This window comes from Haliotis rubra, unplaced genomic scaffold (assembly GCF_003918875.1).
Source record: "Haliotis rubra isolate DU_JTF1 unplaced genomic scaffold, ASM391887v1 Scf61, whole genome shotgun sequence".
NCBI classification, from domain to species: Eukaryota; Metazoa; Mollusca; class Gastropoda; order Lepetellida; family Haliotidae; genus Haliotis; species Haliotis rubra.
In genome coordinates this window covers 466,127-493,756 of record NW_025767313.1, presented here as the reverse complement: position 1 = coordinate 493,756, position 27,630 = coordinate 466,127, and the positions used below count along the sequence as shown (strand labels likewise).

General features: G+C 39.1%; 1 protein-coding gene across 1 annotated transcript; it reads right to left on the bottom strand.

The window, feature by feature from the left end:
• Nucleotides 1–341: 341 nt before the first annotated feature.
• LOC124255840 (cysteine-rich motor neuron 1 protein-like) lies at nt 342–27,410 on the bottom strand. The gene is made up of 4 exons (XM_046689786.1): nt 26,199–27,410; nt 14,940–15,033; nt 5,472–5,667; nt 342–809 (listed from the first exon to the last, which is right to left on the bottom strand). The coding sequence occupies exons 1-4, from the start codon at nt 26,593–26,595 to the stop codon at nt 753–755; spliced, it is 744 nt and encodes a 247-aa protein (XP_046545742.1). The 5' UTR covers nt 26,596–27,410; the 3' UTR covers nt 342–752.
• Between the last annotated feature and the right edge of the window lie 220 nt (nt 27,411–27,630).

Genomic DNA, 27,630 nt, shown 5'->3' with positions numbered 1-27,630 from the left:
TAATAAGTGGGTGATGTAGCTATATCATGCAACAATCCCATACATCAGAGTTAAGATAATTGCTGCATCCCTCAGCCAAGCTGTTTGAATGGTCCGCCATCTATATGATCATCATTTCATCCTTCAGCAGAACCACCTGTCAGATGCATCGGAACGCGATAATCACTGTTCCACGGGTGTTCCCGAGATGTGACAATCACTTCCTCCTCAAGCAAGTCCATCTGACAGGTGTTCCCGAGATGTGACAATCACTTCCTCCTCAAGAAAGTCCATCTGACAGGTGTTCCCGAGATGTGACAATCACTTCCTCCTCAAGCAAGTCCCGTCTGACAAGTGTTCCTGAGATATGACAATCACTTCCTCCTCAAGCAAGTCCACCTGACAGGTGTTCCTGAGCTGTGACAATCACTTCCTCCTCAAGCAAGTCCATCTGACAGGTGTTCCTGAGATGTGACAATCACTCCCTCCTCAAGCAAGTCCACCTGACAGGTGATCGTGAAATCTGTATTAATGGCTTGTCCCAGCAAAGTTGTTTACGGGTATTCATAAGAGCAATGATCTCCACTGCATAAAATTCGACAAATAAGACAATAGCTAAGCATGAAAGAGACAACGTGAACTGAGGTTTGTAGCCATGGCCAACGATTTGAGCCAAGCTAAATGCGTTGTTATTTGGTGGGCGGCGAGCCCAATAACTTCATATGATTAGCACCAAGCGAGATTAGAGATTTACACGCAGTTCCCACACCTCTTCAAGCAGCGTCTGGACATTGGGGTACTTGACACACGAACTTGCCCTTCTCGGGAGTCTGAAAAACAACAAAACATTTTAACCAAATTCCCATACTTGTTTCAATGTATATTTGTACGTTAAGTTTATTAAACATTAATATGATGGTTCTGGTTCCTTGGTGTTGACTGCCGTCTTCCCGCCAACATCCTCGTTAGAAGCCACGTTTGTGACAAGATGCGAATGACGGGTTCAGGTTCGCTGACTAGGTTGATGCATGTCATCGGATCCTAGTTGCATGGACGGATGCTCATGATGTCAGTCACTGGGTCGTGTGGCCCAGACTCAACTATTTACAGACCGCCATAACGTAGCTGGAAAATTGCTGAGTGCAGCGTTAAACGACAAGTAAAAATCAAAACAAATATAAAAAAGATACAAATGCGCATGACATGAGTAGAGTACATTATAAATCTCAGAAAGGCTGACCAAATTGCAGTGCCTATACCCCGCTACTATTGTAGCTAAATTCTGAAATAGCAGCATCGGCAAAAACGAGAACATTCTTAGTCTGAATTACCTGTTTTTCCCTGACAGTACACAGTACACATACATACCTTGTCTATGATGAAGTTACAGGAAGGCAAGTGAGGAGGGGCAGATTTGCCACCAGCCTTTGATCATAACGAAATTTATCAAAAGCCATCATTTACGTGCCGTAACTTTGCCGAGAATGTAAACTAATCTCTCACAGGCTTTATGTAGTTTTAAACAATGTAATGGTTTATTATACAGTTACAACGCCCATCATTTACCTGACGACGATAGGCAGGCCTACACACGTTATTAAGAACGGTGCCATGGATCAGGCCCAAGACACATGACTTCCAGTCTATTAGCACAATACATGTTGCCTAACAAGTGCGGATTCCTGAGCAGAATATGTTTGCACATGACGTTTTGTCGTATGGGGCCCGGGTATATAAAACGTGTGCCCTGATTATGTGCGATCATACTCGAATGTGTAAATCGTTGCTCATGGTATCAACCACTGTTTCACACAGCCCAGATTTGATGAGCTGAAATCTGCGCAAAATAACATACAATTCAATGTCAACGGTTTCATACACATATGGCATTAATGTGTAGGTGTTTGCTCAGACTAACGCTTAGTCTCTGAATATAACATTTTGATAGAAACAAACAATTCCATTTAAACTGAAAAGGATCCCCAGGGAGACCAGAGATTCAGAACCTGAACCTGAGGAAATCTAGACTTGCTTCACTTAGGACTTTAACATTGCAGATATGTGTAGGCAGGAGGGAATATACTGCGGTTCAGGAACTGTGAGACAGACAGGTGTGTGTACCGTTATGCTAACGCTACGAATTAAAACAATATATAATGTACTTGTGTACACGATACACTGTTACAGGAATAAAGTAAATGGAACATTTGGAACCCGTTTTAAACTGATATATGCTTACCTTCACACAAATAGTACGCAGTACATATCCGTACGATAAACCGAAAACCCCACCTAACAGACCACTAGATTGCCGGGAACGCATACTAACTGACATTACTCCTTAATCCAGAAACATTGCTAATCCGGACGCCTTCAGCGTGGACACCAGCGTCCTTATTAACGGGGTTTAACAGTCACAAGTTTGAATATTAATATGGGCACTGAGTATAAAATCACATTTTAAAACGCTAAAATAATTCATTTGTCATATGTAAAACAAGGGAACGATGACATGACAACGTAATTAAACTCTGTGTTTCCCAGATGTGTTTATAACATCAACGGCTTGCACCGCAAGCAGTATTTGCTCAATGTTGAGGAGGATGGTGTTGTCTAAGCACATGGGTAGGCGCGACCACTTGACTAGCTTCTTCTTGCCAAAGAAAAGGCCATGTTTCCATTTTCTGCAGAAATGTTTACAATCCTGTCTGACTACAACGAGGACATGTATCGTGTCCTATTATATACACCCTGCCAAACTAAATTGAAACATGTTGATTGATTGCCAGGTACGCTGCAGTCATGTACATAACGTCTCACCATATCCACAGTTGTTTTCTGCCTGAACCTGTCGCTTTCTACTTAGTATATGTCATCAAAATAATATTTTACTGGTGTATTTACGAACAAAAAGACTGAGATAACAAAAGTCAAACAGATCATAAAGTAACTAATGTAAGTGAACAAATTAGCTTTTGAAATGACATAAAATAATAAAACTTGGTTGACGTATAAATCTTTTGTCTATTGTATAAGAAATCATTTCGCAAAATATTTTGATAACAATCAAACATTTAGAATAATTCTTTCTTTTCACCATGCTTTTCTAATATATAATCAGTGCGTTCCGTTGGTGTGTATAGCTATTAACTAACTGCGATTTCCACAACATTGCCCAGGACAAATGCTACTGAGATTTGTATGATTTAGTTATGTGTACATTGTCCTGCTCTGTATGACATGTTAATATATTATAAACATAATGTTACATGGTTGATTCGATACAAATCTTTTCTGCTCACCCTTCTGCTAAATTGTTAGTGTGTATTAAATCAATAAATGAAAAATCTAAAGATTCCCTTAAATCGTTGATTAACTGTGAACCAATATGTAACTATGTATTTGCAGAGTTACTGTTTACTTGACTTGCATCTTTCGGCCGAAGGACAATGTTCCCTTCTGAACAATCCGCACACCCAACCAAACAGCCTTTGTAGCAAGGCTCTGCACAGACAGGAGAATTCAGATGGAAATTATTGATTGTGAGTAAACCTTAGTTCCACTATTTACTACACTTAGTTTCATATCTAGAATCGAAATAGTTTACAAGAACTCTATAACTTTCTTTCAATAACACTTCAAGCACTGAAAACACCAAACCTCCAAACTATGCACTCTCCATAGCAGCTTCAGGAATTCAACCACTTTTAAAAACAGATTATAATCTACATGGTGAAACCCGACGAGTGTGTGTGTGGACCAGGCACATCAATACTGTTAAATGAGCAGCATACCCGCTGTTACTTGGACATCCGATCCCAATTTAGTCGTTTACGAGAGGCAGGGGGAACAAGTGACTAATTCGACACCGGATACAGCCCCGGCCGTATTCTGGAGAAGTTACTCTCCAGGGATATAAACAGACATTACGGAACTCATGAGACTTAATCTGTAATACGACCACGTCGCTAATGTTGATTATACCCGACAACATACATAATCTGAAGTTGTCAAGAGGAAAGAAAAGAACTCTTTTATTCAAATCTCAGAACAATTTTCATATGAGGACAGATTATTTTTCTAAAATAGTAATCGCTATAATGCACATTGGAACTCAAATCTACTATACTGAAACTTTGAACACTGAACATACTGAATATAGAAATTACGATGACAAGGCAAACTTGCATAATGAAGTTTGAATAGTATCATAGGATGAAGAGGAATGGCTCCCCACCTGGGTTTTGACTGGGCTGATCATTAAAGGTCAGCTGTGGTAATCTGGTCTGCTGCTGTGTTCGAGGGACCAGATGATAGCAGTAGGGCCGGGGTGGTACGGCAGGGACGTATCTCGTTACATTCTATGTCATATAGTGATTAATGGTTGCATCATCAACTTCACTTAGCGTCGGCTAATTTCAGGAAATTGTTGGGAAACTCTGCATTAGTATTTGCAGGGGATGCTTTTACCATTAACTACTTGTCTGGTTCACGTTCGAACCTGTTCGGTACAACATATATACTTTTCCTCTCACCACTCAACATTATAAACAGACCAATGATGATGTATCATCTCGTGGAACAATGTCCTAACACGTGTATACACTAGTCATGGCTAACATTACGAGCCTAGGTCTTTTTGAGTTTAGTTGGCAAAACAGGTACAAAATCCATGTCAACATGTTAAACACATTTCGAAGCGAAATCAACTCCGTGTCCGTCAACAACGGCTTGAATGAAAGCCGCTCCCCCTGTTTGTTGTCGTGGTCAACCCCACGTTGTCCGAGGGCCAAACGACATTGTCGGGGGCAGCAGACGACATCGCCAGGGCAGGCAGACGACAACCTGTTCTCTCGACCAAACTGCTCATCGTGAGAACACGACGAGCCTTATTACTCAACTGTTGACACTGCGAGACGCGGCGCATTCCAGCAATGTCTGGAATCTTCACTGGCGTTTCTGGTTAGGGCTTTTGTATTTGGCCTGCCAATTAGACATCATTGCTTTATCGGAATCGAGAATTTCGGGGTGTACCCTGAGAACGAGTGACTGCTGTTTTCTCCTCCCCTCTCACGTTCAGGTAAACACAAGAGAGTGAGTAGAGTATATCGAGTGAGACGGGGCTACAGCTCCATCACTTAGCACACACCGAATACCTCATCCATGTATGCCTCGGTGTTGATTGTGCTTCTTGCAATCACAGTGGACCGACTTTTTGTAGCGGGGGTGGCAAGGGTCGGGGACAGGTTCGACTTATTGTAGAACAACTCACTTTCATGTTTGACGACAGCAATGCCACGGATTACAGAAAATAGTTTGTCGTCAAACAGCTAGGAGGATATGTTTTTGTAAACATTTAATTAAACGCCTTCTTTGAGGCGGTTTTCTACTCAATGACTCTAGGAACATGCTTTCATTTTATTGATGTAATTCTTTTTCCTGTGTAATCAAAGCGTATTTTTCAGCATGTGTTAAAATTAATAATATGTTACCTTCAATTTCCTCCACTTGCAGGGATATCGTTTCCTTGAGCAGGTTTGCTTCTTTATACATTTGCCAAACTTTTTAAGACATCTGAAGTCATCTTTCCGACAAACTGGACATTCCGGTTCCCGTTGGAAGGTGCAGGCGTTGCAGGACGTGTGTTGGCAGTCGCCGTGGCAGTCACGCCGGACCTCCGCTGCATCGCTGCAACATACAGTGACATATGGATGAAAATATATATTCCTTATACTGTCGAATATATAAAGGGATTTCTATGTTAGATTTCTTGTATTCCATTGCTATCTGAATTTAAAAATAACATATTTTGAAAATTGATTTTAATGAATTTGACATGAATAGGACCAATCTTTTAACTTTGGTTTCTAGAGAAGCCTAATTGAAAAGTATGGAACACAGCTTCGGGTACATATCCTGTTGTAAATGTAACATGTTTATATACTACCCATCAAAAGTTTAGGCTTAATGCACTCACTATATGTTATGTATATATCTATGGTTACATCGAAGATTAATTTCTCCACTAACTTAGGGGAACCAACTGGAAACATTATGCAGATGACTTGCACGAGGATCATGCAACAAATTGCTGAAAAGCACCAGCAAATACAAACGCGCATGTGAACAGCTGCGTTTGGTGAAAAGTTTTGTTAAGAATTCGCCAATTTTCACTGATTTACATCATTTATTGAACACATGACAATAATCATTTCAACGTTACGAATTTGTTTTACAATACATCAGTTCACGTGTAAACAGTACCTTTAAACAGTATGGAATATTTTGCAAAATCTAGTTTAGAACAGTTGACTAAAGTAAGTGGCTACATTTACACTAGTGAGTCTAAACGTTTGATCGGTAGTATACATTACGTATAAAACGTTGGCGCCAGAAAACAAGCAGTCTCTACAATCAGACAAACTAGATTCCATTGGGCGTAAATTGCAAAATTGCGTTGACAAGTTTATGAATGGTCACGGGAAATCAGTGATGACACCAGGTGTTCGTTAAGCATAGCAACATTATTAGTCACATCTAAGAAAGCTTACAGGAGCCAGTTTACATGAAAAAACACCGATAGGATATAGGTAAGACGTTGGTAATATAGAGAAGTAGTTGCCTGAACACCACCTCGTAGGGACCCAAATGCCTTTTTAGGGACGGTTAGATGGGAGCTAGGCTTTTAGTGACTCGGAATTCCTAACAGGAGTGAGATAGGTCTCTAAAACACTTTGCTAGTTCAGATTTTGTAACGTATTCGCGGTGCTAATTACACGGAAATAGTTTAGTGCATAATATAAATTACACAGAAACTATGTCTGTAATTAATACCATGGTCTCTTATTAATTACAAAGAAACAATGTCTTAGTTTTATACTTGGTATCAATTACACAGAAACTATGTCTTAGTTTCAGACATGGTATTGATTACACAAAAACAATGTCTTAGTTTCAGACATGGTATTAATTACACAGAAACAATGTCTTAGTTTGAAATATGGCATTAATTACACAGAAACAATGTCTTAGTTTCAGACATGGTATTAATTACACAGAAACAATGTCTTAGTTTGAAATATGGCATTAATTACAAAGAAACTATGTCTTAGTTTCAGACATGGTATAAATTACACAGAAACAATGTCTTAGTTTGAAATATGGCATTAATTACACAGAAACTATGTCTTAGTTTCAGACATGGTATTAATTTCGCAGAAACAATGTTTTAGTTTCAGACATGGTATTAATTACACAGAAACAAAGTCTTGCTTCAAATATGGCATTAATTTCGCAGAAACAATGTTTTAGTTTCAGACATGGTATTAATTACACAGAAACAATGTCATAGTTTCAGACATGGTATAAATTACACAGAAACAATGTCTTAGTTTCAGACATGGTATTAATTACACAAAAACAATGTCTTAGTATCAGACATGGTATTAATTACACAGAAACAATGTCTTAGTTTCAGACATGATATTAATTACACAGAAACAATTTCTTAGTTTGAAATATTGCATTAATTTCACAGAAACAATGTCTTAGTTTCAGACATGGTATTAATTACACAGAAACTATGTCTTAGTTTCAGACATGGTATTAATTACACAGAAACAATGTCTTAGTTTCAGACATGGTATTAATTACACAAAAACAATGTCTTAGTTTCAGACATGGTATTAATTACACAGAAACAATGTCTTAGTTTCAGACATGGTATTAATTACACAGGAACAATGTCTTAGTTTGAAATATGGCATTAATTTCAAAGAAACAATGTCTTAGTTTCAGACATGGTATTAATTACACAGAAACAATGTCTTAGTTTGAAATATTGCATTAATTTCACAGAAACAATGTCTTAGTTTCAGACATGGTATTAATTACACAGAAACAAAGTCATAGTTTCAGGCAATCTTTTAATTACACAAAAACAACATCTTAGTTTCAGACATATTATTATTTAGAAAGAAACAATATCTTAGTTTTATACATGGTATTAATTTCACAGACACAATGTCTTAGTTTTATATACGGTATTAACTACACAGAAACAATATCTTAGTTTCAACATGGTATTAATTTCACAGAAACAATGTTTTAGTTTCAGACATGGTAGTGATTACACAGAAACAATGTCTTAGTTTTATACACGGTATTAAATGCACAAAAACAATGTCTTAGTTTGATACATGGTATTAATTACACAGAAACTATGTCTTAGTTTCAGACATGGTAGATGTTTCACAGAAGCTATGTCTTAGTTTTATACATGGTATTAATTACACAGAAACAATGTTTTAGTTTTAAACACGGTATTAAATACACATAAACAATGTCTTAGTTTTAAACACGGTATTAAATACACATAAACAATGTCTTAGTATTATGCATGGTATTAATTACACAGAAACTATGTCTTAGTTTCTGACATGGTATTAATTGCAAATAAACTATGTCTTAGTTTTATACGTGGTATTTAATACCGTGTATAAAACTAAGATATTGTTTCTGTGTAATTAATACCGTGTATAAAGCTAAGACATTGTTTCTTTCTAAATAATAATATGTCTGAAACTAAGATGTTGTTTTTGTGTAAATAATACCATGTATCAAACTCAGACATTGTTTCCGTGTAATTAACTCCATATTTGAAACTAAGACTTTGTTTCTGTGTAATTAATTCCGTGTATAAAACTAAGACATTGTTTCTTTCTAAATAATATTATGTCTGAAACTAAGATGTAGGTTTTGTGTAATTAAAAGATTGCTTGAAACTAAGTCTTTGTTTCTGTGTATTTAATACCATGTCTGAAACTAAGACATTTCATGCTTTGGTCACTTTCATTCCTAAAGCTAGGGCCTATTGAAATCCAAATGTGTTTGATAAACCACCATGCCTGAAACAAAGACATTGTTCCGTATTAATCAATATTATGTCTTTAACTAAAACATTGTATCTGTGTAATTACTACCATGTCTGAAACTGAGACATTGTTTCTGTGAAATTAATACCATGTCTGAAACTAAAACATAGTTTCTGTGTAATTAATACCATGTATCAAACTAAGACATTGTTTCTGTGGAATTAATACCATGTCAAAAACTAAGACTTTGTTTTTGTGTAATTAATACCATGTCTGAAACTAAGACATTGTTTTTGTGTAATTAATACCATGTCTGAAACTAAGACATTGTTTCTGTAAAATTAATGCCATATTCGAAACTAAGACATTGTTTTAGCAATCTATTAATTACACAAACACAACATCTTAGTTTCAGACATTTTATTATTTAGAAAGAAATAATGTCCTAGTTTAATACATGGTATCAATTTCATAGAAACAGTGTCTTAGTTTCAGATACGGTAGTAATTACACAGAAATAGTATCTTAGTTTCAGACATGGTATTAATTACACAGAAACAATGTCTTAGTTTCAGACATGGTATTAATTACATAGACACAATGTCTTAGTTTCAGACATGGTATTAATTACACAGAAACAATGTCTTAGTTTGAAATATGGCATTAATTTCACAGAAACAATGTCTTAGTTTCAGACATGGTATTAATTTCACAGAAACAAAGTCATAGTTTCAAGCAATCTTTTAATTACACAAAAACAACATCTTAGTTTCAGACATATTATTATTTAGAAAGAAACAATGTCTTAGTTTTATACACGGTATTTGGATTTCAATAGGCCCTAGCTTTAGGAATGATAGTGACCAAAGCATGAACCCGACCACTTGGTATTCTATCGGACACAAATTCAATTCCACCCGTTGTCGAAATCACGCACAAAATGTCAGTGGAATCTGATTTGGAGAACAGGAGGATAATGCCCTTTACTGAAAGAAACATCTGCGCAGATATGTATTCACACTTAATGATAACCTTTAAGGTAATACAGGTGAACCGAACCGAACCGAAAAGAAAATGAAATGCTATGGGGTTTGGGATCAGAATGTAAGGTCCAAGAGCGTCTGAATATTTGCCATCAGGGACAGACTGTCTGATTGATCGATGGACAACTGTTGTTTCGTGGAGTCGACATCTACGAACACGGGGTAATTCCTGCATCTAGGACATTAACATGTGCGTAAAAAAACGCACATGCGTCCTTGCGTGGAGAATACATTGAGACGTATGAGCAACATCTCCTCGGCAGAAAGAACACGCTAATTACACCCTGCCGAGGAGTTTAGCATTCCATTGCTGGCACCTAGGATTATGTTGTCATTGAGGAACAAGATCTCCACACAACACTGTTCTTAAAGGCACACCATCCAAACCGACGTAATTCAGTCATATCTAAAGGCACTAAGATTTTATCTGATGCAAGTTTCATGTATAGAAATACTAGGGCGTTCCGAAACACATCTATACGTCGATGTTTCAATGATTGACAGAGGTCCCCCAGTTTTACCATAAGATCAAGAGCACGTATACATCTTGACTTCGCTAAAAGAGAAATGTTTGGTCTGCGACATTACAACTGTAAAACAAAATTAGTCATAATTCAAAGTGAACAAGTTTCAAGATCATCGATCACTTGATTGCACGGTTTGTTTACTGGCCGCCGTCGCAAGGCAATTGTGTGAATGGCGAGTGCTACCTGTAAGGTAGGGCATGCTTAGGCCTGGTGTCATCACCGTTGTTCACAGGTGGACGGGGTTGGTAGTTAACGTAACTTGGCTACATGCTGTCAACCACGTGAAGACACAACTGACCGCATCAAACTTAAAGAGACAACTTGCCGGTCGGAACCACGTGAAAACACGATCGGTTACTGGAAACATGTGAAGACTATACTCGCTTTCTGCTTGGAACATGCGAAGACAAGATTTTCAGGTAGGAGCATGTAAAGACAAGATTTTCAGGAAGGAGCATGTTAAGACAAGATTTTCTACAAGTAACATGTGAAATGACTTTCTGCTTCCGACATCATCATGAACCTATGACACGACTTTATAAAGCATATGTTGTTCCGCTGGGGACATGAGGACGGTAGAATCTTGGTTAAAATATGAAGACAAGACCCTTCTCTTCACACATGGTGACTTGAAACTCTAGGTGGTAACCAGCTCGTGTACAGAAACCAGGTGTGCAGCTTTAAAACCGAGGTGTACGTTAGTTCTAAGTAACGCTCTGAATATGTCTGGGTGCTCTATTCGTTTACTTTGCCAACTAATATCTACACATAACATGTTACTGGTTGCGCTGGATGTGAAAGGTGAAACTGGAGTCACTTCCGGGAGGATAAATGGGTCTTACATGATCTCACTGTAACTGTAAGCCACGAGTGTTGGATGAGGGTATGGTATAGATTACGCTGACCCTGTCTAATTAGCTGGCGTTGGTTTCTCCGGCTGACGGGGACCGACACGGGGGAAGGGCTCCATGCTATATATCCGTCTGTCCACTTTGACAGATACAGAAGGATGTGGGAGTTTTTACACGACGATGAGTCACTGTGGTATAAACATCCTATGCTAGTTCCGTATCTAACTAGCCTTTTCGCCCTAAACACTACCACAAACTGTTCTCAGACAGAACAAACAGATAACAAAAAATATCTTTTTTTTCTCCAGTTGGCCAAGCAATAGACTACGACTTGGCATTGTCGGAAGGTTCCATAGTATGACTTGGATGGTCGTATCCCCAAGACAGGTCATCCAAGATATACCTAGTCCAGATTGTGAGGCCCACAATGAGGTAAAACATATGCAAATGCAGCGTAAAACGATATGTGCTTACTCCTATATGATTCAACTAAAAACCTCACAGCCATGCACGTTTGTGTTCACAACTTCATTCTTTGTACAATTTAACAAGTACATTGTGTGCAGGTACGTGTTGAGGTCAAAACCATCAACATATGGTATTTATTTCCGCAATAGTTTTAACGGATGTTAGACGCTTAGTCCAGCTTCATACTGTCTAAATAGTCTGACCATGAGGACGATGTAGTTTATCTCAATCTGACACTGACGTTTATGACTGCGGTTGCATCCCACCTGCTGAGGACGTCCGTGCCAAGCAGCCTGTGCATGCACCCTCGGATTCCATGTGACGTTGCAACCTGTATGTGACGTCACCAGCCGCCAGACAGGTGTGTTCAATCAACGCCGCCAGGTGATTCAACCGCGGGGGCGGCTAGCATAAACAAACATTACCTACAGAAAACCCGTTACACCTCACACAGAGGTAAAACCACCTGGAGCCCTCCCGATACACACATTAGCCGTGTAGTGTCTTTACCTGGCCCAGGTGAGCAGGGATTCTTTGGCCACTAAAACAATGATGAGCATACCAGATTAACCAGCGGAGAAAACAACACCTTGGTAACATTCAGAAACAATTGTCGCTCGTATTTACCGACGCGTTGCAGGTCAGGAAAAGATGCTTTGGGGTTTACCGGCATTCCGGAAGAATATGGAACAACTTCACATCAAATAGTGGGATACATGTATCATCTGTGAAATAGCTGGTTAAAGGATAGGTTAAGATTAGCTCTTTGAGAAGTCGCATTCACGGATGCCCGGGTCATGCTTCCATACATTGGTTTTAATATCTCTGCCCAACGCCCTACCTGATGTGGAGATGCCGGGACGTGTTTTCAAATGTCAAATATTATAGCTATGTAAAAGAGAATAAACAATGGGGATGATCAGACGCACGCCGTGAAACACGAACCCTCTGTGGTCAAAGCTAAACTGATTTACATTTCATGGAGTTGATTTGTTCGTAATGCAAACCATTTTGCCGTCCTTATGTGAAAACACTGATGAGAACACTTTCATATTCTTTATATCACTTAGGGTTATTACATGGCATCGTTAAATATATTCCATGCCAGCGCAACCACAACTAAGTCCGGAGCATGTTTTTTTCATTTACGACATGAAATATAAACGTTTATCCATCTCCCATAACGACGAACGAGAGTGACTTGCTTTTACACATCACATACACCTTTATATTGGGCGATATATCTATACGTGTAAATCACATACACCTTATTTTGGGCGATATACCTATACGTGTACGTCACTTACACCTTTATATTGGGCGATATATCAATACGTGTACGTCATATACACCTTTATATTGGGCGATATATCTATACGTGTACGCCACATACACCTTTATACTGGGCGATATATCTATACGTACGCGTGTACGTGATATACACCTTTATATTGGGCGATATATCTATACGGTTACGTCACATACACCTTTATATCGGGCGATATATCTATACGGGTATGTCACATACACTTTTACCTGGGGATATATATCTCTATGTGTACACTACGAAAACTATGTCTGACGTCACAGCCTCAGCTGCTCAAAGGCGCTTCGATTTTCCCTCGATCCTTGGATGTCAAACTCAAACGGGACATCGTATTATCAATCTCAACTCCCTGGGGAATCATACAACTATTGCAGCCACCAGGCGCACCGAGTTAATGTGTCTTTCTCATCCTTGCGAGGTAGTGTACAGTGTACAATACAAGAACATTCCCTCTTGGATAATATGTACTAACTTTATACAATGCTTTTCGTGTCTTGAAACAAACGTAAGTGACCCACAACGCTGTGTGAAATCGGCATTACAACATTTGACCAAACACGAGAAAAAGACACATCACGAAAACAATCACATGAACCCTTTCTTGACCTTCAATTTAGCTATCATCTCCCATGGCCATGACCTTGGTTAACCTTAGTGCACTCAACAGCGAGGAAATTCAGGAAGTGACCATGTAACACTTGAGGCCATTCTCTTTGATGAAACAACTGCTCCGAACAGTTGCCAGAGTATGTACAATATTACGTCGTACACTGACGTCAGTGCCGGGGAGAAAGTCCATATGGAGGATGTTGTGTTGATGCCGGGACGTGTCAATGAAGGTAGGCATTGTGAATCTGCACACAGTTGTACAGGTTGTGTGTCTCACAGCCTCTGAACCTAGTCTGTCTCAGTCCCTGAACCTTGTCTGTCTCAGTCCCTGAACCTAATCTGTCTCAGTCCCTAAACCTAGTCTGTCTTAGTTCCTAAACTTGTCTGTCTCAGTCTCTGAACCTTGTCTGTCTCAGTCCCTCAACCTAGTCTGTCTCAGTCCCTAAACATAGTCTGTCTTAGACCCTAAACTTGTCTGTCTCAGTCTCTGAACCTAGTCTGTCTCAGTCCCTAAACCTTGTCTGTCTCAGTCCCTCAACCTAGTCTGTCTCAGTCCGTAAACCTAGTCTGTCTCAGTCCCTCAACCTAGTCTGTCTCAGTCTCTGAACCTAGTCTGTCTCAGTCTCTGAACCTAGTCTGTCTCAGTCCCTGAACCTAGTTTTCTAAATGAAGGGTGGTATTTATGTTCATATAATTTCCGAGACCTGAGCGTCAGTATGTGCCTCAGCAGTGTTGCATTCCATTTCGCTCAGCCATAACTGTAACGGGACAGCCCTAAACGAAGCAAGTCTAGATTTCCATGTTATCAGTCTCTCATCTCAATGGGACCCATTTTCTATCTACATGTAGCTTTTTTGTTTTTGTTTATAGTTTTGGAGTTCGTCTGTTATACAGGGTAAGCTTGATCTTAAGCAAGTATTCATCTGTGATTCTCTTACACTACAACAGTCAATGCAAGTTCCTTTGCTGTCCACAGCTCCTTGCTGTAAAGGCGAAGAACGCTCGTATTTGACAGTATCATGCTGAAAGCTTACTCTATTGTCTTTCAATAATGAAATAAACAATATGGAACAAACTTTATGGATAAGAAGTTCTTTTGTATCGGAACGTCGCTCTAACGAAATAAAAGAAGTTGTTATCCATAACGTATGTTCAATTTGTACGCCTAATTTCTAAAATGCCATTCAATGAAGAAATAATCAGGAAAATATTTCATTGCACCATTTCGTTGTAAGGTGACCTCGTCGAGAGTATGTACTCACCTGGCAGAACACACGGCTTTGGGGTTCCGCCTACAGTACTGCGGAGAACATTTGGGTCGGCAGAAACCGGAAAACCCTGCGTCAGCTTGAGGACCTACAATAAACAAGAACACATGATAGAGAATAACAACAGTACACGACAGGGAGGTACAGGACATCGACACGAGCACATGATAAAGAAGAACAGCACCAACCAGAGGTACAGCAAGTGACAAAGAACAGTGACAGAGAATAACAGGACATTGCACATGATGGTGACGAACAGCACGTGATAGAAACAGCAGCAAAACATAACATAAAAATAAAATAAAATTATAGATATCGCCATTGGCTTATTGCTAAATGTTACTCCTGAGACAGTAATCTTTACCTCTTCAAGAAACATTGAAATTTGAAATTGTATTACCGTTACTGAACACAAAAACTTGTATCCCTTTCAAAGTTCACATTGAGCTCCCAAGTGTCACGATGGAAGTCTCAACTGATTGAGTTAACTTGAGTACATGACAAAGAGACAAAACCGTTAGCAAGATTAACACAAATATCTGTACATCTTCAGGGAGTAACGGTACACCGACATCAACGTGACACTTGATTTGTGTGGCCAGATTTATTATAGACAGATATACGAAACCTCAGAAACGGATTCAGAATGCTACACTGGTCTATTCATATAACAAATAACACGACATGAAAGGATTCGTATAATAGATTCTCTACCTCACTGAGGTCGACTAGACAATTTGCTGTCAGGATAGACTCTCTACTACATGGGGAGTGGCCAGATAACACTATCTCGTCAGTATAGACTCTATACTTGTCACACGTTTGTCGACTTTTCGCAAATGCCTGAGCTGAAACGATCATAACATCGCTGTAGGAGAATCTGGAGAATCCCAATCTACAGTTACATGCACACGTCATTTAAACGTACACCGGAGCACCATATCTTGTTTATGGGATCGGTACACCCGCCTTCAGTTCGTCCGACACGTGGTAGAGCAAGAGTCACGTCAACTGCACAAGATCGCTACATCCGGGTCTTTCATTCACGTCATCCACGTACTACTGGCACCGACACTGCAGGGCATGATCATCGTTTGAGGAGGTTATCGGACAAACAATCAGGTATCGTCTGAGGTGGGAATTAGACCCAGAAGACTGACATTTGTCCCATTTTGAGACATTTGCATCGCTGACAACGTAATCGATGATGCAATACTCTACAGGCGGCGTATCTGGTTTAGTGATGAATCACGATTGTTTCTCCAGCGCCCAGGTGAGACTAGAGCGTCTACAGACGTCTGAATTGCACCGGACTGCAGGTCCAAGATTCGGTGGCGAAAGTTCTGTTTTGTGGGAAGCCATATCCTGCACACGGATATCTGACATGGTAGTGGATCAGGGGAATCTGGCAGTATAACGGTACTTCAAGCAAAGTCTTCAACGTCACCTTCTTTCGCTTATCAACCGACAGAGGGCGTTGTTTCAACATGAAAACACTCTACAACAAACTCGTGTCACTGTTTACTTCTGTCATAATTCAAACGTCAATGTCTTCCATGGCCTTCCAGATATCTGGATCTGAACCCGACAGAGCATCTGTGGGATGAGCCCGTTAGACGTGAGCGTTAGCGTCATCACGCCATCGACGTTACTGGCCAACATGTCGCAGGATGAATGGAGATGGATGCCACAGTACAGAATCCCTAGACGTATTCAGTCTGAGCCTAGGTGGTGTAGAGTTGAGTTGCGTTGAGTTGGGCTTTACGTCACATCGGCATTATTCCAGTCATATAGTGACGAGATCAAGTTTCCATTCATTACCATTTTAAGTCCAAGGTCCAAGAACATACATTGTATATATTCATTACGTTTCTATTTCAAAACAGAACATGACATAGCACCAAGTGTAGAGCAGTGATAACAACACACGGTGGTCAGGTATCAATCTGAGCACTCCACACCCAACTCGTGGATAGCACTCACGAAATACAAGAAGTTGTTATCCTTAATGTTTGTTCAATATTGTACGTCTCTTGCAACAGGACAGTCAGTATTTGTCATTATGTCTACATGTGACCATCACAATACTAGGTTTCACCCGTGTAGATTTAAATTATGCACACATTTAATTGAGAACAGCCTTTGCGTTTCTTTCTGTTTAGATCACTAAACTGTGCCTGACGTGTTCCAGTGTCTGCAACTAACACACGCGCGCACACACACATAATGATCCCAATATTATCTATACAAAAAACGTAGCAATGTCAGCTATTCAAAATATTTTCTCGATAAACCTGACTTCTGATTAAATGGAATAATCAAATAGGATACTTAAAACCGGGCTATATCCGTTCTTGATACAATGTTAGAACATTCGTGATAAGAAATGGTCTGTTTATTTCTATGTCTGTGGAACATTTTATAATGTCGTTACAGTGTATGTCTAGGTGCCTGTGTATGTCTAAATTTGTTACGATGTCTAGCCTCCATTATTTACGAGGAAATTAATTGGTTATGGAAGACATTTAGGAATTCAGTCTTGCATTACAGTGAAGAATAACCACACTCCCCTATGTTTACGATAAGGGTAAACAGTGATTTTCAACGTATGCCAAGGCCCATGTCTGAATCAGATAGTATCGCTCCAAAACAGTGATAATGTATTTACCAGATTATTAATTTGAATATTTATGCCATTTTTATTAACATTTGGTGTATAAAAATGTCCAGACACTAATCAGTGCCAATTTTATAAACATGCTTGGGGGATTCGAGGGTGAAAATATGAGTAACTCAAACACCAAGCCACTGTGGAAGTTGCGGCTCAAGTAGAACGCACCAAGTACATCAAATTAGCACAGGTGTAAAAAGCGCATAAATCTGCCTGGGTCAATTACTTTATTGGACGCTCCGCCGCTAATACGCCGAGTGAAAGACGCATCCACAGGTCCCCTGGATCACAGTGTGTGAAATACACTCCTATTCAAAGTTTTTGAAACGGAAATGGAGAACATAATTTCTGTTTTATTTCCCACAAATAAAAAGGAGAGGGAGAAACGAGCACGTGAATGATCCCTGGGTTGAAAAGCAAGCATAAACGAAAGGTTATTTGACATGGTTAAGCAGCTTTCCGTCATTGTTTACATGTCAATTGCTTGTGGTTATGTGCAGTTTATAGCATCTACTCGTTACTCGCCAGGCCTGCACAGTCTAGATGGGATTCGACCCTATAACAACACGTATGGACCCAACGACCCCTCGGACGAATACAGGGAAAACGAACTTCCATTCAGAAATATGTTAACGCGAGACCAGGTACCTGCACGCTGACCGCGGGAACACGCTGTGTAACATGTACTTTAGATTTGCCATCAGGTGACCACGCGTTGTGACAATCATCTTCATCTCAATACTAATTAACGCTTATCGATTCTGCATGAGATACTGTTTTATTATGGCTGAAATTCGTGTCGGAAAAATTAATGGAACAAATTACAGTGAACTTATTTGCCTTTTCGCTCTGATGTAAAAGGTTCGGCGTTGCGATATATCATTAATGTGCCAGCAAGCTGTATTACCAACATAAGAATATGTCACACTTACGCTACGACATTCAGTTTATGTACATGTGAAAATCTTTGTTCATCAAGCTGATAATAATGTGGAATGGTTGACTAGCAAAAATTACATTTGATTTGTCCACACATGCCCACCCTCCATCCCCCAAATCAACATCACCTTCCAGGCCATAGAGTATGTGTGAACAGTCCCTAACTGCATTACCTTTACACAAGGTGAATGAAATCATGGTTTAGAACTTCATACACAGCACAGCAGAGGTACACGTTTTCTGCCAGTCATGTCTTGTTTCTGCAGAAAATGGTTAATATCCATCCATTTTCGTAACACTGGAGCTGTTTTCAACGGTGGATGTTGAAATTCGCTTCCTGTTATAGTGTGGAATTCTTCATTGATAACGGAGCATATCTGAATATATATTTCTTTTTGCAATGAATGTAATGAGACGGTATTGTCTATAGGCATCATGTTTGCCATGCCTGAGTTTCATCGATACCCCAACCGTTTACCGGTACTTGGCCCACAATCGAGAAATTTCTCTTTTTCATTTGCCAAAATATGTGGTACTGACGTTAGCCCTTCTCTGGACCTACAATTTGCCATTGTGTTTTCTGAGATACTGTCTTAGAGGCACTTTTAAGCACGTGCTTCTCTGGACTAAAGTGATTGTGCGTTCTCCTCCAGGCGCACACTCTGGGGTTTGTGTGAACGTGTATCACGTGCTGTACAGGCACGATGGATTGTCATTATGCAACACCACAGCCTTGTAAATGTACAAATCAACGATAGCAACTGGTTCCCGTATTATGGAATTTACTACAGACAGATTGGTGTTCGCTCCTTACAAATCTACTATATATTTGTCATTTAAAGCAGTGTATATTAAACACATCCCGAACCCGTCCGTAAAGTCCTAGTTGCTGCACATCAACGTATTTATGTACATTGTGAAACTGTTGTTGTCTCATGTCAGCATTTCGTGCACCTTTCTGCCGAGGGCTATAGTAGCACACGTAAACTACCAACATAAACAACCGGAGGTTCAAAGCGTGGGGTCATCTATTTAGACATTTAAAAACAAATTTTACGAGAACACTCGACTCGGTTCTCCTCTGTCTCGTCTTTCCTTTGGTTGTGGGTTGAAACCCTGGGGGTAATGAAGGTCGCTCTTCCCTGTATCTCCACACGTTTATCTATGCCAAACATTGTGAAGTAATTTGCCGAAACAGTAAACTCCGAGAATTGTGTGTCGAGCTTGTGGTCTATGACCTATTATTTTACTCTTTTTGCTTTGAGCTATGAGAAAAGTACCTTTGATTCGATTTCACGTAGTTATAAATGACTCACTTATCAATTTACTGACTATATTTTCAGGTTCATCGCGTATATTTTTGTCAAAAGAACAGTAAAAGCTATACTAAGGCTTAACAGATCTATGTAGTATTTAACATGGTCGTATAAAATGTATTCATTCGTAACAAGGTATAAACAGGGACTATATAACCATAGTATAGGGTGTGTGTACACAGATGGTCCATGAATAAACTGACATTACACAATGTACACAAACAGAGCAGGTCAATGTATAAAATGATACCACACGCTGTGTACAGAACGATCCATGTATAAAATGCTATTACACGGTGTGTACAGAACTGTCATGTATAAAATAATATTACACGATGTGTACAGATGTATTCCATGTATAATATGATACTATATGGTGTACACAAATAGAGCAGGTTCATGTATAAAATAATATTACACGGTGTGTACAGAACTGTCATGTATAAAATGATATTACACGGTGTGTACAGAACTGTCATGTATAAAATAATATTACACGGTGTGTACAGATGTATTCCATGTATAATATGATACTATATGGAGTACACAAATAGAGCAGGTTCATGTATAAAATAATATTACACGGTGTGTACAGAACTGTCATGTATCAAATAATATTACACGGTGTGTACAGATGTATTCCTTGTATAATATGAACTATATGGAGTACACAAATAGAGCAGGTTCATGTATAAAATAATATTACACGGTGTGTACAGAACTGTCATGTATAAAATAATATTACACGGTGTGTACAGAACTGTCATGTATCAAATAATATTACACGGTGTGTACAGAACTGTCATGTATAAAATGATATTACACGGTGTTTACAGAACTGTCATGTATAAAATGATATTACACGGTGTGTACAGAACTATTCCATGTATAAAATGATACCACACGTTGTGTACAGAACTGTCATGTATAAAATGATATCACACGGTGTGCACAGAACTGTCATGTATAAAATGATATTACACGGTGTGTACAGAACTGTCATGTATAAAATGATATTACACGGTGTGTACAGAACTGTCATGTATAAAATAATACCACACGGTGTGTACAGAACTGTCATGTATAAAATGATATTGCATGGTGTGTACAGAACTGTCATGTATAAAATGATATTACACGGTGTGTACAGAACTGTCATGTATAAAATGATGTTACACGGTGTGTACAGAACTGTCATGCACGGTGTGTACAGAACTGTCATGTATAAAATGATGTTACACGGTGTGTACAGAACTGTCATGTATAAAATAATATTACACGGTGTGTACAGAACTGTCATGTATAAAATGATATTACACGGTGTGTACAGAACTGTCATGTATAAAATAATATTACACGGTGTGTACAGAACTGTCATGCATAAAATGATATTACACGGTGTGTACAGAACTGTCATGCATAAAATTATATTACACGGTGTGTACAGAACTGTCATGCATAAAATTATATTACACGGTGTGTACAGAACTATTCCATGTATAAAATAATATTACACGGTGTGTACAGAACTATTCCATATTGCACGTACACAGACAGATGCTCTGTTTACACAATGATATTACCGGTTGTCATTGACATGTGATAGGTACATGCACTGGTGGACTTGGTCGGGGAAAGAAAGACAGTAGCATATTGTGAGGATACATCTGCGACATGTCCTGACAGGGCGGGTGGGTCGGCCATGTACCTGCCTCGTGGGGGTGATGCTTCCTCACTGGGATGTGGGCCATCAAAGGACTGCTGAAGTTGACATCAAATAGATGCCAGGTAAGGTAAAGGTGATAGATTATTACTGTCAGTTTGTACATAACTTCCTTGAAACCTCATCTCGCCCTGATGCCAAGTTGATCGGACATACCGCCTTGGGTGCGACATCCTCATCGCCATGTAGAACACGCATTGTACAAATAGATTCTTTCATATATATCACCAACAGTATTCGTGTGTCATATATCCATTATAAAGAACATTCGTGTTATACATGTACTCGACATACACGACCATTCGAGGTTTATATATGCATTGTAAAATGCACGTGCCACATTATTCGGGCCGGACGGTTTATATCAAACATACGATCATTCGGGTTTATATATGCATTGTAAAATACGCTTGCCAAATTATTCTGCAAACTGTACATGCGTTTTATATCAGACATATGGAAAAGGGACGACAGAACATATGCTAGATGCTAAAAAACAACGTATTTCCTTATAGCTATTGGACCGTATGTTCCCAACACCTCATATTCCCACTACATGTCCATTAACATCTACTATAGAGCTCTCAATTGGCTCATAACCCAAGAATAAGCTCTGATAAATATTCTCAGAAACGTAAGAACATTCTGTTTTGAAAACATTGAACATCATAAGGAAGAAAGATAGGAGAGACTAAGACATTTGGTAACGATTTAGCAAATTTGCTACTATAATATTTACATATATAGATATTATGATTTATTTACTTATGTCATACTTCTTTCCTTGCTATATAAATATCGCCATCTGGCACCAATAACAGTAAACGAGGCAGAGAGGAGAGCGTGTTGCGCGCGTTACGGCTCATCAACTGTGACCGGGTAACTTAATCATTTCTTTAATATATCAAACATGAAATTATTGCATACGTGTAAGGGTTACCGAGGGATGGAATTATTTAGATTTCTGGTAAGATTTCGTATACTATACAGATCATTTGTCGCAGATCATTTGTCATGTTTAGTGAATATATTATCGCGGGACAACGACGTATAGATAACGACATCGTAATGTGACGTATATGTTCAGATGAGGCTGTAAACAAGGATGGCCATACAAGGATGACTTCATCTGGTACAAGCATGAGTTGTAGTCGGCAGTACTAAACTAGTATAACTGCGAGATACACACATGAAAGTTGGTCACCAGTAGGATTTCGATGATGTGAAAATGTTAATTAATTATATGCCAAATTATTTAACTGTTATATTTCAACGAAGCAGGAGATGAGACAAGATATTGACACTATTATAACCCGATGTATCCAGTGTGCAACAGCTTTTAGTATCAATATAGTATTATAATACTTCTCAGTATTATAACCACAGTACTGACACTACATGAATATAAATGCTCATTTATTTTGCTTTGTAACGATGATAGAATCTCAAAAAGTGCAACTAATGTAACAAAGATAAAAGTACTCCTAGGTAATACCTTATCATTAGAAGCCGCAATGTTAATACCACTCAACTATCTCACCATAATCATCGTACTACATGCTGACATCATCAACGTCAAGAAAATGTGCAACAGTCATCATGTTGACATTATCAACGTCAAGAAAATGTGCAACAGTCATCATGCTTGAAAACAAGGTGTATACATATTTTATGGTTTCAACGTGAGAAAACTATTGATTGAAAAAGTAGGCCTACTTTGAAATGAGGAAGAGAGTTTCTTTATGGATATCAACGTCTTTATTATGAGGAACACAACCTTTCGGAGTATATCCTTACTCCTTCATCCTTCATCCTTACTCCCAATATGAAATGAATCAATAACATTTATTCATGACCTATAATGATAGCAATGTACTGAATATAACAATACGGACTTTTCGTTAAGATATGCTTTGTCAACTTGAATTATGGGTCAAATAGCGTAATTTCCCAAATATAGCATATAAAATTACCGTACTACTATGCAATACAATGGTACACCGATCTATACTTTTACAGTTAATCATAACAGTAAACTTGTATCCCTTAAATGTATACGTGTGTGGAATAGTTGGCTATAGGTATAGTTGGTACGGTTATCAGTTGTGCGCTAAGAAAGATGAAACTAAATCCTGAACTCTAAAGCAGTACCAGTAATCTCAAAGGGTCATTCACGCCTGCCGACTCGTCGGTCGATACCACAATGTTACAATCAACAGTTTTCAAATGAGAGTGAACAATTGAACTGAACAGAAATGAAAAGACAATTCAAGATGAGGATACCCTCTCTGCAAATTGGTTATAAATACTTGCAACCGCCTGTTCACAATGGCTGTGATCGAGCAAGCTGTAAATCGCTCGGTTTTATTCAGTATTAGAGAGGCGAGGAGTGGATACCCAACACATCCGAAGATATCAAAATCACGTTTATTTTCGGAAGGACGCGCAGGGCCATATGTTTTAGATTGACTTATTTCCCCTATCATTTGAGTTTCGTTTACATAAAAAACGGTTGCAGGAAACGGTTTGGCTTTGGAGCTGGAATCAAATATAAATAGTTGTAATTGTTTTGTTAACAATCAGCCGGTGTTCCGTGTTCAAATCTTCGCCGTTAGACCAACATAACCCCAGTCAGTAACACACTACACGTACAGTGAGCGACTAGACTGATGGTGGTTATATTACCCTTGTAGAGGCGTTATACGTACTATAACTAGTACGTCGTGTGGCAACTTCTTACAGATTTACACTTAATAGTACCTCTTACATACCCCAGAGCATATATGTAATAAAACCATCTAGTAGATTTAATTATCATCCCATTGTCATCTTCTCAGATCTGAAATTGAGGGACTTGAAGAAGATTCGTTAATGCTCCTTCATATAATTATTTTGATTTTTCTAACATACTCAGGGCAAGAGAAATAATACCTCTCAGTTGATGTTATCATGTGTTTGATTCTCAGTTGAAAATATCTTAAGTTGGCGATATTATATAGAAAATCAAGAAATTAGTCAGCTCTCAAAGAAAACGTACAGATAGCTTTAATGTATAACATTTAATTAGCTTTACAACTTCCCAAAAATAAATCACAATATACATACCTGCTGGTGGCATGTATCTGTTAAAGTCGATCATTTTTCATTTTTTCACAAAACATTACAACATTTCAAACATGGTATGGGTCATGTGGATGCTTATTCATTCCTCACCACGGTCTTTAATATTTCTTTTCACAACATTTCCCTGTAATGGATGACATTTTACAAACTGCTGCAGGAATGAGTGATGATAATAGACATGACTAATTTTAACTGTTCTTCTTGTGGAGATTCCGTGTGGCTATGGAAAGGCTTATGCCGTTTTTGTTTCAATTTTCAAGTACATAAAAAGAAATTCGGAGTAAAGTTTCTGAATGGCATTTAGAAGTGATACACGTTAGTAACAGAATTTATTGATGTCAACCTCGATAATGAGGAACACGGCGTTTCGGAGTATACCGCGTTAAGGGAATTTTCTGATGAAGGAGCACTGATATACTCCGAACTGTTGTGTTCTTCTCATGAGGTGCCTGACATACGTAATTCTCTCCCTTAAACCCACTATAATATATTTTGCATCACAGTGTTCATAGCTTCATTAAGGGGACTACATGTTCGGCTAAACGGTTACCTACATCCCGACATTAACATTTAACGCAGTATATTAGTGAAATTCTAATGAAAGCTGCGTCAAAACAAAGTTTACACACTCATTAAATTTAACAGACGTTTTAAAACCGATATGGGAAGCTTCGCAGAATTAATAATTTGGGATCGTATAACATCTGTCCAATATAAACGTACATTCTATATTAAATATGCAATGTATTTGCTTTGTAGTATATTGTGGTTCTTTATAATTATATATTTCAGGTTTAAACCGCCTGTATGTCCTGTTAATTAAATTTACCTAATGAATGAAACACTGTGACAGTGTGCGGAGTCTTCCAGCTGCCGTAGCGAGGCCAGTGTCGCGACCGGAGGACAAGTTCATCATTAGCTGGGCTTTTCCTTGGAGGGAGAGCTATTAAATAACCCAAAACCTTAGAATGATCGTACATGTTCACCCGCTAAAACACAGAATCCCGTCCCGCTTCAAGAGACATTTCAATGGCATATTTACAATGCCTATGATTCAACACAGCATGTATGGCAATTAAAAACCTATAAAATCCAAATAAATCTGCATTTGACGGAGTGATGTCGGTATAAAAGTGTCGACAACACAGTATACACTTCCTGAGAAATGAATGTAAGAAACGGCGATCCCCACACTGGAATGTAAGACCATGCATGACGTGCGCAGTCGTACATATAAAGCAGATCACATACGGGACAACCTTTGCTTGATATGCGGCTGGGATTTACCAAGTGACATTTTATGCTGAAAATATGGAATGAATATACATTGTGTTTTAAAAAGAGACTTTTTTGTTTTGGAAAGCTGTCAGTCGTAGAGATGATAGCAATTTCACTTTTTAAATGAATTATGCTGTGTCTCTTACAATTTATGTAAAAAACCCGATGTTAAACAAAAACACTTTTGTGCCAGTGGGATTTACCTCTTTGACAAGTCCCTACCGGGTCCTTTCTGATGAATCCTATGATGGTCTTCTTACGGGGTTTACAATAGAATCCCTTATCGCACTTCCCGAGGTAGTTATAATCTCCGCCACACTTTTGCCCCTCCAGTTTAGCGCATGCGGGGCAACAGTTGCAGATGCCTGTCGTGATGCCACCTTTACATTTCAGTCTGGAAGCTTTACGGGGGGAACAGTGGATTTTGTCACAGGTTGGGCATTGCATACCATCACAGACACTAACAAGTAGGCTTATCACAGTGACGGCCGTGTATACAATCCACACTGTGCTTCGTAACACCGACAGGTATGTCATACTTTGACAAAAATGGAACTTAACTCCGACAGCTGTTTCCATACGATAACCTTTAGAATCCATTCACTTGCATGAATTCAAAGTTTTTAAGCCTCATTGAATACTGTCACACATCATTCCTTCTCACAGACAAGGTTCGTGTATCGTAAACAAAACTCTTGCAGCGACATCTCAGGGAGACACTCTCCTTGGATGGATGTGTAATGCTGGAAAAGATAAATAAGAAATGTCACAGCGGGAATGGGCGTCTTCAGTCAGAAATTGGAATCTTCAAAATTTAGTGGTTTTATTCCTATTGGAAATATCCATATTGACAAAATATGGAAAAAAATCGTATAATGTTGGAAATGTGCGTAGTAGTTTCTTCTTTTCACAGCATGATGGAAATCTGAGTGTCTGAACACACGTGAAAACAATGTCTCTCCGTCATCATAAATATCGTCTGCCACGTTCGCTTGCTCGCGTGCCTTCGCATCGTCTGCCGAAAGTGACACGTGCTGGGTTAGCAAACCTCCGTCAGTTAGAATAACACGCTGCTTGTCAGTGGTATACCTTCAGCGATTCCCCACTCGCATTTGCCTGCTCGATTATTTCTTTAGCTGCGTTTTTGCCCAATTATTGTCTGTCCCTCACACTCTCTCTTTTCAGACCTGTCAATCAACACATCAACGTCAATCACCGCGCGCGCTTTATCCGGGTCTGCTTCCCCTTGTATTCTCGTCTGCTTGTTGGGAGGGAGTCAGGGTGAGCGCTCGCCTGATTTCTACTATTACCTGTGTCACGATCTACTGTGGGAGCGCGCACCCTCGGCAAGCATCGACCAGCCAAATGGGACAGCGAGAAGGGGAGAAATATTAGCACTGTCAGTGCCTAGTACAAGACCCATCCGACTGGCGGGAAGTCTAGCAACACAAGTCTGCTCCTTCGCAAAGAAGTTTAGAGATCGCATCACAAGAGGTAATTGCTGGTTTATGAGAGCCCGATGGCGTGAACTGAATCTGCGGGGGTATTATATCAGGCAGTCGCCCCTGTCTAAACACACAACGTCACAGCTAGGCTGTTAACATCCACTACCCCTTTCTTTATCACTTTCAACCA